Below are 18,876 nucleotides of genomic sequence, written 5' to 3' on the forward strand. Positions count from 1 at the left end.
GTGAGTGTGTGGGTGTGAGATTGCACTGGGTTTGTGAGTGTGTGGGTGAGATTGCACTGGGTTTGTGAGTGTGTGTGTGAGATTGTACTGGGTTTGTGAGTGTGTGTGTGTGAGATTGCACTGGGTTTGTGAGTGTGTGGGTGTGAGATTGCACTGGGTTTGTGAGTGTGTGGGTGTGAGATTGCACTGGGTTTGTGAGTGTGTGGGTGAGATTGCACTGGGTTTGTGAGTGTGTGTGTGAGATTGTACTGGGTTTGTGAGTGTGTGGGTGAGATTGTACTGGGATGATGATGAACGTGTGGTGGTCTGTACTGGGATGGGCAGTACCTGCTGGTCTCTGCTGGGACGAGAGCGCTCATGCATTCAGGAATGACGTGTGGTGATCATGCTATGTGTGCTGGTACCTGTGGGCGATGTGCTTGGTGTGGCAGTGGGACACGGCCCCCACCAGCTGCTGGAACGTCTGCTGGGCCTCGGCCTCACACAGCCCCAGGACCCGCGAGCGGTCGGCCCTGTGATTGATGTGCTCCAGCAGGTCCCCCTTGGATGCCAGCTCCAGCACCAGGTACAGACGGCTTGGTGAACGGAAACTCTCGTACAGCTGGATCTGTGGGAATGCAGGGACAGTCAGTGGGTCAGGACCACTTCCCTCCCCCCTCACCACTGTCCCCCTGGGGAGGGGAGCCTCAGTGAGACCTCGTACTTCCCCCCCCCACCATCTCACCCACACAAGGGGGCAAGGAAATGGCAGCAGTCAGTGTAGTTGCTATTATTAGGGAGAAGGTTCTTGAGAAGCTGAAAGGTCTGAAGGAAAACATTGATAGTATAGCAGTTCACTTCCAGAGTGAAGATGGATGCAAAATACTTATTCAGTTTGACCGCCATTTCCTTGTCCTTCATTACTACCTCTCCAATGGATGGACTTGTGACCAAGTTTGCAAAGAATATGAAGATGCGTGGAGGGGCAGTTAGTGTTGAGGAAGCTGAAAGGCTGAGGCAGATTAGGAGAATGGGCAAAGAGGCAGAGGTTAGAGGGTCAGGGAGTGTGTGGTCATGCAGTTTGGTAAAGAGAGTGAAGGCTTGAACTGTTTGTAAACGGCGAGGAAATTCAAAAACCAGATGTGCAGAAGAGCTTGGGAACCAGCGTGCAGGATTCCCCGAGGGTCAGTTTGCAGGCTGAGCCAGGAGTAAGGAAGCAATGATGGCATTCATTTCTAGAGGACTGTCATGAGGATGTAATTTTGAGGCTTTTTAAGGAATCGATCAGACTGCACAGAGTATTGTGAGCATGCTGGCATTGGAGAGGGGCCAGAGGACATTCACGAGAATAATCCCAGGAATGGAAGGGTTATCGTATGAGGAGCTTTGGTTGGCTCTGGGCCTGTACTCACTGGAGTTTCGGAGAACAAGGAAGGATCTCATTGAAACCTGTTGAATATTGAAGGACAGAGTGGACATGGAGAAGATGTTTCCAAAAGTGAGGGAGTCCAGGACCAGAGGGCACAGCCTCAGAATAGAGGGACGTCCATTTAGAACAGAGATGAGGAGGAATTTCTTTAGCCAGTGGGTAGTGAATCTGTGGAATTTGTTGCCAGGGATGGCTCTGGAGACCAAGTCATTGGATGTACTTAAAGCAGAGTGTGATAGGCTCTTGATTTAGTTAGGGTGTCAAAGGTTGCAGGGAGGGGAATAAATCAGCCATGATGGAATAGCAGAGCAGACTCGATGGGCTGAATGGTCTAACTCTGCTCCTGTGTCTTATGGGACAGGGAGAGAGAGAGGGGTGAGGGGGAGAGAGGGGGCAGAGGAGGGGAGAAGGAGAGAGGGACAGCAAGGGAAAGGGGGAGAGGGAAAACGTCACAGAGAGGCATGGCGGGATAGGAACGTATGCCAGAAGCCTCGGCCTCTGTCCACAGCACTGAAGTGTGGGCCAAGTCTCACCAACAAGGCCGAACGATCAGGCAGAGGGCACCCCCTCCAGAGCCTGACACACACCTGCCCGGACCTTGTCCAGGCTCTGTGACTGTCCCCCCGTGTGGTGGGTGGGTGGGGGCAGCGACGGGACAGGCTGGGGATTCCTACCACGTTCGGGTGTTTGTACGTCGTCTGCAGAGCGTTGACCTCCCGGGAGAGGTGATGGCGAGATCGCTGCTGTCGGCTCTGCGAAATGGGCACGATCTTGATGGCGACCTGCCAGTGGGAATGTGCATGGGTTAGAAGGAGAGAGACCATCTCCCCCCCCCCCCACCATCTGGGCTACAATGCAGAGACATACACAGAAACAGGCCCCATCGACACATTGTGTCCACATTGACCATCATGGCCACCAACTGGCAACATCTAAGGAACAAGAATGGAGAGCCACCGTTGTGGGAGGGAAGGGTTATACCGACCTTGGAGCAGGCTAAAGGGCTGACACAATACTGAGGGCCGAAGGGCCTGTCTGTGATGTATGTTCTGTCTCTGAGGATCTATCCTGGCCCCAACACATTGAAGCGATTATGACAAAGGCGTGCCACTAACTCTACTTCACTAGGGGCTTGAGGTTTCAAATGTCACCAAAGTCTCTACCAAATTTCTACAGATGTCCAGTGGAGAGCATTCTAACTGGTTGCACCACCGTCTGGTATGGAGCAAAGGATCGGAAAAAGCTGCAGAGAGTTGTAAACTCAGCCAGCTCCGTCATGGGCACTGGCCTCCCCAGAATCGAGGACATCTTCAAAAGGTGAAGCCTCAAGAATGCAGACATCCCACCCCTCCCGGAAGTTCCCGGGAGTCTCCCGCATTTTAATAGTGGCTCCCTGATGCCCACAAATTCTATACAATATCCCGGAAATCAATTTTTTTGAGAGTGTGCGAGTGAGAGAGTGCGAGAGCAAGAGAGAGAGAGAGCAAGAGAGAGTGAGCACGAGAACGACCACAAGGGAGAGCGACCACAAGAGAGAGCGAGAGAGAGTGAGCGCGCCATGGCAGAGTGTTCCAAAAAAAAGGAAATATAAATCGTACATCATCCCAGACTACTCTAAAGTGTACCCCTGCCTAATAGGGGTCACAATAATGACAGTGTTGCTCGCTGCACTGTTTGCAACAGTGACTTTTCTATTGCCCATGGTGGGTTAAGACTGTAAAAGACATGTTGAGGTGAGTTTAACAGGTGTCATTCGTTCATCAGCATAGCTAACGTTATTTAAACTAGCTGGCTAGCTGCTAAGGAGCTACTCTATTGCAGACATCCCACCTCTCCCGGAAGTCTCCCGCAAATTGACGGTGCTACCTCCTTGAAATCAGTTTTTGCAGGGTGGGATGTCTGAGAAGGCTGCATCCACCTTTAAGGACCCCCATCACCCAGGACAGGCCCTCTTCTCATTGCTTCCATCAGGGAGGAGGTACAGGAGCCTGAAGACACACACTCAATGTTTCAGGAACAGCTTCTTCCCCTCCACCATCAGATTTCTGAATGGACAACAAACCCATCAACACCACCTCAATATTTTGCTCTTATTTTCATTTAATTTTTAAATACATTATTGCAATTTATAGTATTTTTTTTCTGAATACACTGTCCTGCTGCAAAACAACAAGTTGAATCTTTGAAAGTCAGTGATCATTTCCCTGATCCTGATTCCATCCTCACAGAGTCATACAGCACGGAAACAGATCCTTCGGCCCATTTGGGCCATGCCGACCCATATTCCCAGCCAACCTCGTCCCATTTACCCATTTTTGTCCCATATCCCTCGGATATTGAAAGGCCTGGATAGTGCGGATGTGGAGAGGATGTTTCCGATAGTGAGGAGGCTGGGACCAGAGGCCACAGCTCCAGAATAGAGCAGGGTTTCCCAACCCTTTTTATGCCATGGCCCCCTCCCGTTAGCTGAGGTTAGGAACCCCGGGAATACAGGGATGACCCATTAGAATACAGATGAGGAGGAGTTTCTTTAGCCAGAGATGGTGAATCACAGGCGGCTGGGAAAGCCAACTCATTGGGTGTATTCAACATAGAACATAGAATAGTACAGCACAGTACAGGCCCTTCGGCCCACAATGTTGTGCCGACCCTCAAACCCTGCCTCCCATATAAGCCCCTACCTTAAATTCCTCCATATACCTGTCTAGTAGTCTCTTAAATTTCACTAGTGTATCTGCCTCCACCACTGACTCAGGCAGTGCATTCCACACACCAACCACTCTCGGAGTAAAAAACCTTCCTCTAATATCCCCCTTGAACTTCCCACCCCTTACCTTAAAGCCATGTCCTCTTGTATTGAGCAGTGGTGCCCTGGGGAAGAGGCGCTGGCTATCCACTCTATCTATTCCTCTTATTATCTTGTACACCTCTATCATGTCTCCTCTCATCCTCCTTCTGTCCAAAGAGTAAAGCCCTAACTCCCTTAATCTCTGATCATAATGCATACTCTCTAAACCAGGCAGCATCCTGGTAAATCTCCTCTGTACCCTTTCCAATGCTTCCACATCCTTCCTATAGTGAGGTGACCAGAACTGGACACAGTACTCCAAGTGTGGCCTAACCAGAGTTTTATAGAGCTGCATCATTACATCGCGACTCTTAAACTCTATCCCTCGACTTACGAAAGCTAACACCCCATAAGCTTTCTTAACTACCCTATCCACCTGTGAGGCAAAGTGGAGGTTGGTCGTTTCTTGATTAGTCGGGGTGTCAAAGGTTACGATGAGAAGCAGCAGAATGGGGTTGAGAGGGATAATAAATCAGTCATGATGGATGGGCAGAGCAGACTCATTGAGTTATAGAAGATTTCAGCACCGAAACACCCTGTGGCTCATCTGGTCCACGCCAAGACCATTTAACCTGCACCGGGACCGTAGTCCTCCACGTTCCTGCTATCCGTGTACCTGTCCAAACTTCCCTTAAACGCCGAAATCGAGCTCGCATGCACCACTTGTGCCGGCAGCTCGTTCCACACTCTCACCATCCTCTGAGTGAAGAAGATCCCCCTCATGGTCCTCAAACTTTTCACCTTTCACCCTTAATCCATGACCTCTGGTTGTAGTCCCAACCAACCTCAGTGGAAAAAGCCTGTTTGCATTTACCCTATCTATACCCCCCATAATTTCTATTAAATTTCCCCTCAATCTTCTACATTCTAAAGAATACCGTCCAAACCTACTCAATATTTCCTTATAACTCAGGTCCTCCAGACCTGGCAACACCTTGTAAATTCTCTCTTACTCCTTCAACCTTGTTTACATCTTTCCTGTAGGTCAGTGACCAAAACTGCACACTTGATGGACCAAATTATTCTCCTATGCCTAAACCTGCCCTGTCCGAGTGTCTTTTAAACATTCTTAATGTACTTACCTCAACCACTTCCTCTGCCAGCTCTTTCCATATATTGACCACTTACTAGGTAACAAAGTTGACCCTCAGGTGCCTATTAAATCTTGACCCTGTCACGTTAAACCTGTGCCCTCTTGTTCTTGATTCTCCAACCCTGGGGATAAATGCTGTGTGCATTCTCCACAGTAAAACCATAGAGAAATATTGATTAAGAACCTCAGCCATCTCCTGTAGCTCCACACAATGGAGTCTCCTTGGGTCTCTGTGGGAACCTCTTCTCTCTGTCATTGCTGTGTGGTAGGGCTGATAGACCTGGTAGCTTCCCAGCTTCTGGGACTCGGGTTTAATCCCGACCCACGGTGCTGACTGTGTGGGGTATGCATGTTGAACCTGTGACCACATGTGAGTTCCCCAACGTTCTCTCAGAGAACAGTCCAGCACAGTCCAGGCCCTTCAGCCCAGTGTTGTACCGAGTCTTTCAACCTACTCCATGATCAATCTAACCTTTCCCTCCTACATAGCCCTCTGTTTTTCTTTCATCCATTTGTCTATCTCGTTGTCATTGTCGTGACTATCCCTCGAGGTCGAGGATGATGGTCTTCGTTCTGTTACAGAGCGAAGACACCTGTGCGTGTATTTGTTTAACGTGTACTTGATGTTGCACACCAAGAAGCACACGATACTTCACAAGTTCACCAACTGATTCCAATGGCGTGGAAACCACAATGATTGGAGCTGATGGATTTGTTGCAGCCTCCATCCGCCTTCACAGCCGTTGAGTTCGAAGTAACTTCATCCACCTGTTCCACCGTTGAGGTCTTGGTTGGACTGTTCTTTGTCAGGGACCTCACCCTCGACCTTACCGCCATGGGTGACCCTACCAGGCCCATAGCTCCAGGTGCCATTGCTGTCGGGATCACAGGACCACACAAGCTTCTCCACCAGGACAAGGTGACAATCCACGGAGAAGAGTTGTCTATCTAAGGGTCTCTTTAATGTCCCTGATGTATCTGCCTCTGCCGCCACCTTTGGCATTCTCCCTATACTTTCCTCCAGTCACGCCTCACTCAGATTAAACATTTCTGCCTTTTGGGAAAAGGTCTCCGGCTGTCCACTCAGCTTATGCCTTTTATTATCTGGTACACCTCGATTGAGTCACATCTCATCCTCCTTCGCTCCAAAGGGAAAAGCCCGAGCTCACTCAACCTATCCTCATAAGAGATGCTCTCTAAACCAGGCAGCACCCTGGTGAATCTCCTCTGAGCTCCCTCTAAAGCTTCCATGTCCTTCCTATAACGAGGCGACCAGAACTGAACACAATACTCGGTGTGGTCTAACCAGTTTTACACCGTATTGCAGTTTCCTCCAACACTCCACATGTGGGTGGGGGGGGGGCGGTGTGGATGAGAATTAGTAATTCAATTATTATTGCCACCTGTACTGATAATCAAACAAATCATCAGTACATCGAGGTAATACAAAGGCCAACAGAAAGCAGAATAAAGTGCTACAGTTAAAGAAGGAGTGCAGTGCAGGTAGACAATGAAATATCAGGTCATCATAGGTTAGACGGAGAGATCAAGAGTTCGCATATTGATGCAATTGCAAAGAAGGCAAGACAGTGGCTAGATACCATTAGAAGTTTGAGCAGATTTGGAATGTCACCAAAGACTCCATCAACTTTCTACAGACGTACTGTGGAGAGCATTCTGACTGGCTGCAAGGAGCTTTGCGTCATGATCAGATGTCAAGGATAACCAGCCACTTTTATCTATTGCACTGTACTTGCTGCCGCAAAACAACAGATTTCACAACATACGCCAATGGTTCAACCTGGTTTTGACGCAAGAGGTTCATTCACAGAGAAGTTGGTATGGGTACGTGGATGGGAGGGGTACAGAGGGCTATGGTCCAGGGGCAGGTCAATGGGATGTAGCCCCACTTCTTGCGGGTGGTGCCCAGGTAGAATGGTTCAGCAGGAAGCAGATGGGCCAAAGGGCCTGTTTCTGTGCTGTAGATTTCTATGACTCAGTGGGTTAGAAGCCATCCCTTAGGCCTGGTGGTACGTGCTCTCAGGCTTCTGTATCTGCTGCCCTTTGGGAGGGGGAGTCTGCATACCGTCCATTCAGATCATTTCAGTGCATTCCACAAGGGACAACGATAACAGAATGCAGAGCAAAGCGGCAGGCCTACAGACAGAGTGCAGTGCAGGCCGACAATATTCGTGCCGAGATAGATGGGGAGACCCAGATGTCAGCTTTAGAAAATAAGAGGTCCTTTCAAAAGCTTGGATAACAGCGGGCCAGAAGCTAGCCTCCAGCTGAGTGGGACACGATTGGAGAGAGAAAAGGGAAAATTAAAACCATAAGACACAGGAGCACAATTAGGCCATTTGGCCCATCGAGTCTGCTCCACCATTTCATCATGGCTGATCCAATTTCCCTCTCAGCTTCAATCTCGTGCCTTCACCCCATATCCCTTCATTCCGACCAATTAAGAATCTATCAACTTCTACCTTAAATATACCCAGTTACTTGGCCTCCACAGCCACCTGTGGCAACAAATTTCATAGATTCACCACCCTCTGGCTAAAGAAATTCCACCTCCTTTCTGTTCTAAAAGGATGCCCCTCTATTCTGAGGCTGTGTCCTCTGGTCTTAGACTCTCCCATCATAGGAAACACCCTCTCCACATCCACTCTTTCAAGGCCTTCCAACATTTGATAGGTTTCAATGAGATTCCCCTCATTCTCCTGAATTCCAGTGAGTACAGGCCCAGAGCCATCAAACACTCCTCATATGACAAGCCTGGAATCATTTTCGTGAAGCTGCTTTGAACCTTCTCCAATGTCAGCACATCCTGGGGCCCAAAACTGCTCACAATACTCCAAGTGAGGCCTCGTCAAGGGCAATGAGGGAATGGTCTCACTATGACTTTGCACCCTACTGTCTACCTGCAGTCTACTTTCTCAGTCACTGTTACACGTTATTCTGCACACAAGACTTTCTGCAGACGCTGGAAATCTTGAGCAGCACACACACAAAATGCTGGAGAGCTCAGCAGGTCAGGCAGCATCAGTAGAAATTAAGGAACAGTCAACATTTTGTCCCAAGAGGCTTCATAATGCTGCCTGACTTGCTGAGTTCCTGTAGCATTTTGTGATCGTTACACTTTGCACTGTACTGGAATGCACCCTATGACAATTCGATCTGTATGAACAGTGTGCAAGACAAGGTATCTTGGTGCATGTGACAGTAATGAACCAATTCCAGGTCTTGATCTGGGAACTGGCAGAGACTAGATGGACTGAATGGCTATCCAGGGTGGGTGGGTTGCTGTCTTCCAGTCCCAGCCGGCACTCTTCCACACTCTCCCCTCTCCCCACCATCCATGACCACCCACCCCCTCCACCAGCTGTTCGCAATGTGGCCTGCACCACACTGGAGAGAGCCGACGGGAATTGGGAGGCCACGTCTCCTTTCACAAGGGTTCGCATTTCCCAATGGCCAACCATTTAATTCCTATCCCCATACATACAGGATATAGAATAGTACAGCACAATACAGGCCCTTCGGCCCACAATATTGTGCCGACCCTCAAACACTGCCTCCCATATAAGCCCCCACCTTAAATTCCTCCATATACCTGTCTAGTAGTCTCTTAAACTTCACTAGTGTATCTGCCTCCACCACTGACTCAGGCAATGCAGTCCACGCACCAACCACTCTCTGAGTAAAAAACCTTCCTCTGATATCCCCCTTGAACTTCCCACCCCTTACCTTAAAGCCATGTCCTCTTGTATTGAGCAGTGGTGCCCTGGGGAAGAGGCGCTGGCTGTCCACTCTATCTATCTAGAAGATTGAGAGACATCTTATTGAAACATATAATGTCCTAAAGGGATTTGTCAGGCTAGATGCAGGAAGATTGTTCCCAATGTTGGGGAAGTCCAGAATGAGGGGTCACAGTTTGAGGATAAAGGGGAAGCCTTTTAGGACCGGGATGAGGAAAAACTTCTTCACACAGAGAGTGGTGAATCTGTGGAATTCTCTGCCACAGGAAACAGTTGAGGCCAGTTCATTGGCTATATTTAAGAGGAAGTTAGATATGGCCCTTGTGGCTAAAGGGATCAGGGGTATGGAGGGAAGGCTGGTACAGGGTTCTGAGTTGACGATCAGCCATGATCATACTGAATGGTGGTGCAGGCTCGAAGGGCCGAATGGCCTACTACTGCACCTATGTTCTATGTTTCTATGTTTTTATTCCTCTTAATATCTTGTATACCTCTATCATGTCTCCTCTCATCCTCCTTCTCTCCAAAGAGTAAAGCCCTAGCTCCCTTAATCTCTGATCATAATGCATACTTTCTAAACCAGGCAGCATCCTGGTAAATCTCCTCTGTACCCTTTCCAATGCTTCCACATCCTTCCTATAGTGAGGTGACCAGAACTGGACACAGTACTCCAAGTGTGGCCTGACCAGAGTTTTATAGAGCTGCATCATTACCTCGTGACTCTTAAACTCCATCCCTCGACTTATGAAAGCTAACACCCCATAAGCTTTCTTAACTACCCTATCTAACTGTGAGGCAACTTTCAGGGATCTGTGGACATGTACCCACAGATCCCTCTGCTCCTCCACACTACCAAGTATCCTGCCATTTACTTTGTACTCTGCCTTGGAGTTTGTCCTTCCAAAGTGTAACACCTCACACTTCTCCGGGTTGAACTCCATCTGCCACTTCTCAGCCCACTTCTGCAACCTATCAATGTCTCTCTGCAATCTTTGACAATCCTCTACATTATCCACAATACCAACCTTTGTGTCGTCTGCAAACTTGCCAACCCACCCTTCTAGCCCCACATCCGGGTCGTTAATAAAAATCATGAAAAATAGAGGTCCCAGAACAGATCCTTGTGGGACACCACTAGTCACAACCCTCCATTCCCAATGTACTCCCTCCTTCTGCAGGCAAGCCAATTCTGAATCCACCTGGCCAAACTTCCCTGGATCCCATGCCTTCTGACTTTCTGAATAAGCCTACCATGTGGAACCTTGTCAAATGCCTTACTAAAATCCATGTAGGTCACATCCACTGCACTACCCTCATCTATATGCCTGGTCACCTTCTCAAAGAACTCTATCAGGCTTGTTTGACACGATCTGCCCTTCACAAAGCCATGCTGACTGTTCCTGATCAGACCATGATTCTCTAAATGCCTATAGATCCTATCTCCAAGAATCTTTTCCAACAGCTTTCCCACCACAGACGTAAGGCTCACTGGTCTATAATTACCCGGACTATCCCTACTACCTTTTTTGAACAAGGGGACAACATTCACCTTCCTCCAATCCTCCGGTACCATTCCCGTGGACAACGAGGACATAAAGATCCTAGCCAGAGGCTCAGCAATCTCTTCCCTTGCCTTGTGGAGCAGCCTGAGGAATATTCCATCAGGCCCCGGGGACTTATCCATCCTAATGTATTTTAACAACTCCAACACCTCCTCTCCCTTAATATCAACATGCTCCAGAACATCAACCTCACTCATATTGTCCTCACCATCATCAAGTTCCCTCTCATTGGTGAATACCAAAGAGAAGTATTCATTGAGGACCTCGCTCACTTTCACAGCCTCCAGGCACATCTTCCCACCTTTATCTCTAATCAGTCCTACCTTCACTCCTGTCATCCTTTTTTTCTTCACATACTTGAAGAATGTCTTGGGGTTTTCCTTTACCCTACTCGCCAAGGCCTTCTCATGCCCCCTTCTTAAGCTCCTTTCTTGCTTCCCTATATTCCTCAATAGACCCATCTGATCTTTGCTTCCTAAACCTCATGTATGCTGCCTTCTTCCACCTGACTAGATTTTCCACCTCTCTTGTCACCCATGGTTCCTTCACCCTACCATTCTTTATCTTCCTCACCAGGACAAACTTATCCCTAACATCTTGCAAGAGATCTCTAAACATCAACCACATGTCCATAGTACACTTCCCTGCAAAAACATCATCCCAATTCACACCCGCAAGTTCTAGCCTTATAGCCTCATAATTTGCCCTTCCCCAATTAAAAATTCTCCTGTCCTCTCTGATTCTATCCTTTTCCATGATAATCCTAAAGGCCAGGGAGCGGTGGTCACTGTCCCCCAGATGCTCATCCACTGAGAGATCTGTGTCCTGACCCGGTTCATTATCTAGTATGGCATTCCCCCTCGCTGGCCTGTCCACATACTGTGACAGGAATCCATCCTGGACACACTTAACAAACTCTGCCCCATCTAAACCCTTGGAACTAATCAGGTGCCAATCAATATTAGGGAAGTTAAAGTCACCCATGATAACAACCCTGCTATTTTTGCACCTTTCCAAAATCTGCCTCCCAATCTGCTCCTCTGTATCTTTGCTGCTACCAGGGGTCCTATAGAATACCCCCAATAGAGTACAGTGGTATGCGAAAGTTTGAGCACCCCGGTCAAAATTTCTGTTACTGTGAATAGTTAAGCGAATAAAAGATGAACTGATTTCCAAAAGGCATAAAGTTAAAGATGACACATTTCTTTAATATTTTAAGCAAGAAAGTTTTTATTTCCATATTTTTACAGTTTCAAAACAACAAAAAAGGAAAAGGGCCCAAAACAAAAGTTTGGGTACCCTGCGTGGTCAGTACTTAGTAATAGCCCCTTTGGCAAGTATCACAGCTTGTAAACACTTTCTGTAGCCAGCTAAGAGTCTTTCAATCCTCAAACAACAGGAATTGTGCAGATGCTGGAAATTCAAGCAACACACATAAAAGTTGCTAGTGAATGCAGCAGGCCAGGCAGCATCTCTAGGAAGAGGTGCAGTCGACGTTTCAGGCCGAGACCCTTCGTCAGGACTTCATCCCCTTCGTCCTGATGAAGGGTCTCGGCCTGAAACGTCGACTGCACCTCTTCCTAGAGATGCTGCCTGGCCTGCTGCGTTCACCAGCAACTTTTATGTGTGTTGTCTTTCAATTCTTGTTTGGGGGATTTTCACCCATCCTTCCTTGCAGAAGGCTTCTAGTTCTGTGAGATTCTTGGGCCGTCTTCCATGCACTGCTCTTTTGAGGTCTATCCACAGATTCTCGATGATGTTTAGGTCAGGGGACTGTGAGGGCCATGGCAAAACCTTCAGCTTGCGCCTCTTGAGGTAGTCCATTGTCGATTTTGAGGTGTGTTTAGGATCATTATCCTGTTGTAGAAGCCATCCTCTTTTCACCTTCGGCTTTTTTACAGACGGTGCGATGTTTGCTTCCAGAATTTGCTGGTACTTAATTGAATTCATTCTTCCCTCTACCAGTGAAATGTTCCCCGTGCCACTGGCTGCAACACAAGCCCAAAGCATGATTGATCCACCCCCGTGCTTAACAGTTGGAGAGGTGTTCTCTTCATGAAATTCTGCACCCTTTTTTCTCCAAATATACCTTTGCTCATTGTGGCCAAAAAGTTCTATTCAAAATGTTCAAAGGAACATCTAAACAAGCCTGATGCATTTTGGAAACAAGTCCTGTGGACTGATGAAGTTAAAACAGAACTTTTTGGCAGCAATGAGCAAAGGTATGTTTGGGAAAAAAAAGAGGTGCAGAATTTCATGAAGAGAACACCTCTCTAACTGTTAAGCACGGGGGTGGATCGATCATACTTTGGGCTTGTGTTGCAGCCAGTGGCACGGGGAACATTTCACTGGTAGAGGGAAGAATGAATTCAATTAAATACCAGCAAATTCTGAAAGCAAACATCACACCGTCTGTAAAAAAGCTGAAGATGAAAAGAGGATGGCTTCTACAACAGGATAATGATCCTAAACACACCTCAAAATCCACAATGGACTACCTCAAGAGGCGCAAGCTGAAGGTTTTGCCATGGCCCTCACAGTCCCCTGACCTGAACATTATCAAAAATCTGTGGATAGGCCTTAAAAGAGCAGTGCATGCAAGACGGCCCAAGAATCTCACAGAACTAGAAGCCTTTTGCAAGGAAGAATGGGCGAAAATCCCCCAAACAGGAATTGAAAGACTCTTAACTGGCTACAGAAAGTGTTTACAAGCTGTGATACTTGCCAAAGGGGGTGTTACTAAGCATTGCCATGCAGGGTACCCAAACTTTTGTTTTGGGCCCTTTTCCTTTTTTGTTATTTTGAAACTGTAAAAGATGGAAATAAACAAGTTTTCTTACTTAAGATGTTAAAGAAATGTGTCATCTTTAACTTTATGCCTTTTGGAAATCAGTTCATCTTTTACTCACTTAGCTATTCATAGTAACAGAAATTTTGACCGGGGTGCCCAAACTTTTGCATGCCACTGTAACTGCTCCCTTCCTTCTACCTATATTGACTCAAAAGAGGATCCTGCTACATTACCCACCCTTTCTGTAGCTGTAATAGTATCCCTAACCAGTAATGCCACCCCTCCTCCCCTTTTACCTCATCTCTATCCCTTTTAAAGCACTGAAATCCAGGAATATTGAGAATCCATTCCTGCCCTGGTGCCAGCCAAGTCTCTGTAATGGCCACTACGTCATAATTCCATGTATGTATCCAAGCTCTCAGTTCATCACCTTTGTTCCTGATGCTTCTTGCATTGAGGTACACACATTTCAGCCCTTCTACCTTACTGTCCTTACACCGTTTATTCTGCTTCTCTTTCCTCAAGGCCTCTCTGTATGTTAGATCTGGCTTTACTCCATGCACTTCTTTCACTGCTCTATTGCTCTGGGTCCCATCCCCCTCGCAAATTAGTTTAAACCCTCCTGAACCATGCTAGCAAACCTACCTGCAAGGATATTGCTCCCCCTCGAGTTCAGGTGCCACCCATCCAATCTGTACAGGTCCCACCTTCCCCAGAAGAGATCCCAATGATCCAAAATTCCAAAACCCTGCTCCCTGCACCAACTCCTCAGCCATGCATTCAACTGCCATCTCCTCCAATTCTTACCATCTCTGTCACGTAGCACTGGCAGCAATCCTGAGAACGCCACCCTTGAGGTCCTGTTCTTCAGCCTTCTGCCTAGTTCCCGAAACTCACACTTCAGGACCTCATCCCTCTTCCTGCCTATGTCATTGGTACCAACATGTATCACGACTTCTGGTTATTTTCCCTCTCGTACCAGGATGTCGTGCACCCGGTCAGAGACATTCCGGACCTTGGCACCCGGGAGGCAACAAACCATGCGGGTGTCCTTCTCACGTCCACAAAATCTCCTGTCTGCTCCCCTGACTATAGAGTCTCCAATGACGACTGCTCTCCTCTTCTCCGTCCCACCCTTCTGCACCACCGGGTCAGACTCAATGCCGGAGGCCCTGTCACTGTGGTTCACACCTGGTCGGTTGTCCCTGCCAACAGTATCCAGGACGGTAAACTTATTATTCAGGGGAATGGCTACAGGGGTGCTCTGCACTACCTGTCTGCTCACATTCGCTTTCCCCCCTCTGACTGTCACCCAACGACCTGCTTCCGGCAGCCTAGGTGTGACTACCTTCCTGTAGCTCTCATCTATGACTGCCTCATTCTCCCGTATGAGTCGAAGGTCATCCAGCTGCTGCTCCAGATTCCTTACATGGTCTTCCAGATCGCCCAGCCGTATGCACTTCTGGCAGATGTGACTCTGCGGGAGAGGGGAATTCCTGCAAGACTGCCATATCTCACATGAGAGGCACATCACCATCTCAGGAGACATTGTAAAAACTAACTGGGAGCAAGTTCGTCCTCCGCCTCTTCTCGTCGAAGCCTCTCGAGTCAAAGCCTCAAAGCTCCACTCCTTCACTGGCCTGCTCACTCACTGGCCACTCCACTTGAGCTACCCCTCTGTTTATTTGAGCTTTTCGAACTGCTTGGTCACCTGACCTCAATTGCCCAATCAGCTGTTTTCTGCTGAGTCTGAGCTACTCAAATCTTGATTGACTTGATTGCACAGTCCAACTGCCAAAACTGCCAGAATCTCTCGAGTCAAAGCCTCGAAGCTCTACTCCTTCACTGGCCCACTCACTCACTGGCACGTCACTGGCATTCCCACTCCGACATGTCAGTACGTGGCCTCTTCTTCTACCATGATGTGGCCACTTTCAGGTTGGAAGAGCAACACTCATATTCCGTCTAGGTAGTCTCCAACCTGATGGCAGGAACATCAGTTTCTCCAACTTCTGGTAATTTCTTTCCTTCCTCACCCTTTCCTGCTTTTCCCTGCTCTGTCCCCCGTTTCCCTCTTCTCCTCACCTGCCTATCATCTTTCTCCTATGGTCCACTCTCCTCTCCTATCAGATTCCTTCTTCTCCAACCCTTTACCTTTTCCACCAATCACCTCCCAGCTTCTTACTTCGTCTCGTCTTGCCCACCCACCTGGCTTCACCTATCACCTTCTGGCTTGTCCTGCTTCCCCTCCCCCCATCTTCTTATTCTGTCATCTTCCCCCCTTCCTTTCCTGTGCTCATGAAACACCTCGGCCTGAAACATTGACTGTTTGTCCTTTTCCGTGGCTGCTGCCCGACTTGCCGAACTCCTCCAGTATTTTGTGTGCTCTCACCCAGTTTTCCTTCCTGTTCTCCAGCCCGCTGGCCAGCCGGCCGTTGGATCTGACTTTCTGCGGGGTGGGCGCACCCAGGTAAACCTTGGAGAAAGACCCGGAACCAATCCTCTTCCGGCTCAGCAAGTATCCCCTCTCTCGACACTCGCTCACCTCGTCTATCCCGACGTTTGCCACCTCTGCCATGCCAGTGGGCGGGGTTTGATACGTGGGTGAAGGGAGTTCAGCTGACAGTGGCTCCAGGCCACTCGCTCCACAGACAGCCAGGTTTAACTGCCACTGTGGTCCAAACGTCTCCACTCACACTGAGGGCTTGCTCGCTGCCTCATAGCAACCGTTTCCTAGGAGTCCACTTTCCGAATTCTCTCACTTTCTGAGGGAAGACAAGAACATTCCAGAATGTGTGTGTGTGTGTGTTTTTTTTCTCTCACTGAGGGAACACACTTCAGAATCAGATTCAGGTTTACTATCACTGATGTACAGTTAGCAGTGAAATGTGTCGTTTTAGAATTGATTCCCCGCAGAAATTCTACATTCCATCCTTTGTTGGGACCTCAGGCAGGCTGAATCTGTACCGGCCCGCCAACTTGTGGACGAAGCTCGGCTTCTCACCCAACAAAGAGCATACACTCAGTGGCCACTTTATTAGGTACACCGGCTCGTTGATGCAAATGCCTAATCGGCCGATCATGTGGCAACAACTCAAGGCGTAAAAGCATGCTGACGTGGTCAAGAGGTTCAGTCGTTGTTCAGACCATCTGAATGGGGAAGAAATGTGATCCAAGTGACTTTGGCCACAGAATGATTGCTGGTGCCAGACGGGGTGGTTTGAGTACCTGCTGATCTCCTGGGATTTTCATGCACAACAGTCTCTGGAGTTTACGGAGAAGGGTGCGAAAAACAAAGAAAGTCCTGTGTGTGGCAGTTCTGTGGGTGAAAATGCCTTGCTAACAAGAGAGACCAGGGGAGAACGGTCAGACTGGTTCAGGCTGACAGGAAGGTGACGGTAACTCAAGTAACCACGTTACGACAGCGGTGTGCAGAAGAACGTCTCTGAATGCACAACACGTCGAATCTTGAAATGGATGGGCTACAGCAGCAGAAGACCATGAACATACACTGAGTGGCCATTTCATGAGGTACAAGAGCTGCCTAATAATGTGGCCACTGACTGCAAAACAGCCTTTCCTCGCTTGTGATCACTCGAGTTGAGTGTGACATTCTCCTGAGGGATTGTCTGTTGGTGGGTCCTCAGGGATCCGGGATCCACACATTCTAAAGGGCTTTCACACCTCACAATCCTGCTCCCTCCATCACTTGCTGATTACCACGGGGCTTTATTCCGGGATTAACTCCATTAATGATTCCCATCTTCCGACAGCTCCACGGCTGAGATCCTGACTGGATCGCTCTTAGACTAGATCCTCCCCCTTGACCTTACCGCCAGGGGTGACCCTACCAGGAGCTTAGCTCCAGACGGCATCGCTGTCAGGATCTCACAAGCCTCTCCACCACCACGAGGTGACGATCCTCGGAGAAAAGTTCAGCACAGTACAGCCCCATTAGTCCACATTTCCCACCTAAATCTCTCCAGATTTCTTGCCGTTGAACATTTTCTATCCAAATGTACTTATCCAAGTAATGCAAGCAGGCTTTTTCCATTGAGGTTGGGTGAGTCTAAAACTAGAGGTCACGGGTAAAGGGTGAAAGGTGAAATATGGGGAAGATCAGCAGGAATTTCTTCACTCAAGAGGGTGGTGCGAGTGATGGATACAGGTTCAATTCCATCGTTTAAGAGAAGCTTGGATAGCTACACGGACGGGAAGGATAAAGAGGGCCATGGCCCGGGTGCAGATCGATGGGACTAAATGGAATAACAGTTCAGCACAGGCTAGGTGGGTTGAGGGGCTTGTGTCTGTGCTGTACTGCCCTATGGCTAGGTGACTCTGTAGCAGCTTGTCCTTTTTACCCACCAGCCTCGGCGTGAAGCTGGCCCTTAGGGCCCTTTCAGATCAATCACTCTGTAGACTGATAGGTCTTGATTTGTCAGGGAGTCAAAGGTGACAGGGAGACGGCAGGAGAATGGAGTTGAGAGGGATAAATCAGCCATGATGGATGGCAGACCAGACTTGATGGGCCGAATGGCCAAATTATACACTTATGTATTATGGTCTTATGGTCTAAACCTATGCCCCCAAGATGTTGAAAAGGAAATGAAAGGTACATCGCATCCAGAGTTTCTCCAGTTAGCGGACGATTTCCCTCCACGCCTCTCTGATGTAGCAGGGAACTGCGTACGAGGCAAGTTAAGATGTTGGTTCTTGGAAAAAAGACTGTGTGCATCACCCTACCTCTGCCCCTCATGGTTTCATACACCTCTGTAAGGCCACCCCTTGGTCTCTTATACGCCGAGTAATAAAATCCCAGCCTGCCCAATGTCTCCCCATACCCAGGCCCTCACATCCAGGCAACGCTGTCATAAATCTTCTTTCCACTCTTTTCAGCTTAATTTTGCCTTTACTGTAACAGTGTGGCTGGCAGGGTGGAGATACATCTCTACCAAAGGAGGTGTAAGGCGCTCCTTCCCTCCGCTAGCCTGCAGGTCACCCTTGGGCAAGGTGTAGCACCTGCTTAACCCCCCGATCAGGGTCACATGAAACCGTGAGAGCAGGTGGTGGACGGTCGTATGAGCAGCTGGTTATGTGACCACTGATGCCAGGCAGACAATCTCGGAAGAGTATTGATAACGGCTGGAGTCACCTCTCTTGTAAAGACACTGCCAAGAAGGCGGCAATGGCAAACCACTTCAGTAGAAAAATTTGCCAAGATCAATTTTGGTCCCCTAATCTGAGGAAAGACGTTCTTGCTGTAAAGGGAGTACAAAGAAGGTTCACCAGATTGATTCCTGGGATGGCAGGACTTTCATATGATGAAAGACTGGATCGACTAGGCTTATACTTGCTGGAATTTAGAAGATTGAGGGGGGATCTTATTGAAACCTATAAAATCCTAAAGGGATTGGAC

At 48.4% G+C, this 18,876-nt stretch overlaps 1 protein-coding gene across 1 annotated transcript in view; it reads right to left on the reverse strand.

The window, feature by feature from the left end:
* Positions 1–18,876, reverse strand: part of LOC140195739 (testis-specific serine/threonine-protein kinase 5-like) — a 67,091-nt gene that overhangs the window by 34,645 nt on the left and 13,570 nt on the right. Inside the window, exons 3-4 of the mRNA XM_072254444.1 lie at positions 2,083–2,190; positions 405–607 (exon numbers count right to left, since the gene is read on the reverse strand). Coding sequence (XP_072110545.1) covers positions 405–607; positions 2,083–2,190 — 311 coding nt within the window. The remainder of the gene's footprint in view (positions 1–404; positions 608–2,082; positions 2,191–18,876) is intronic.

This window comes from Mobula birostris, chromosome 3 (genome assembly GCF_030028105.1).
Source record: "Mobula birostris isolate sMobBir1 chromosome 3, sMobBir1.hap1, whole genome shotgun sequence".
Taxonomy (NCBI): Eukaryota; Metazoa; Chordata; class Chondrichthyes; order Myliobatiformes; family Myliobatidae; genus Mobula; species Mobula birostris.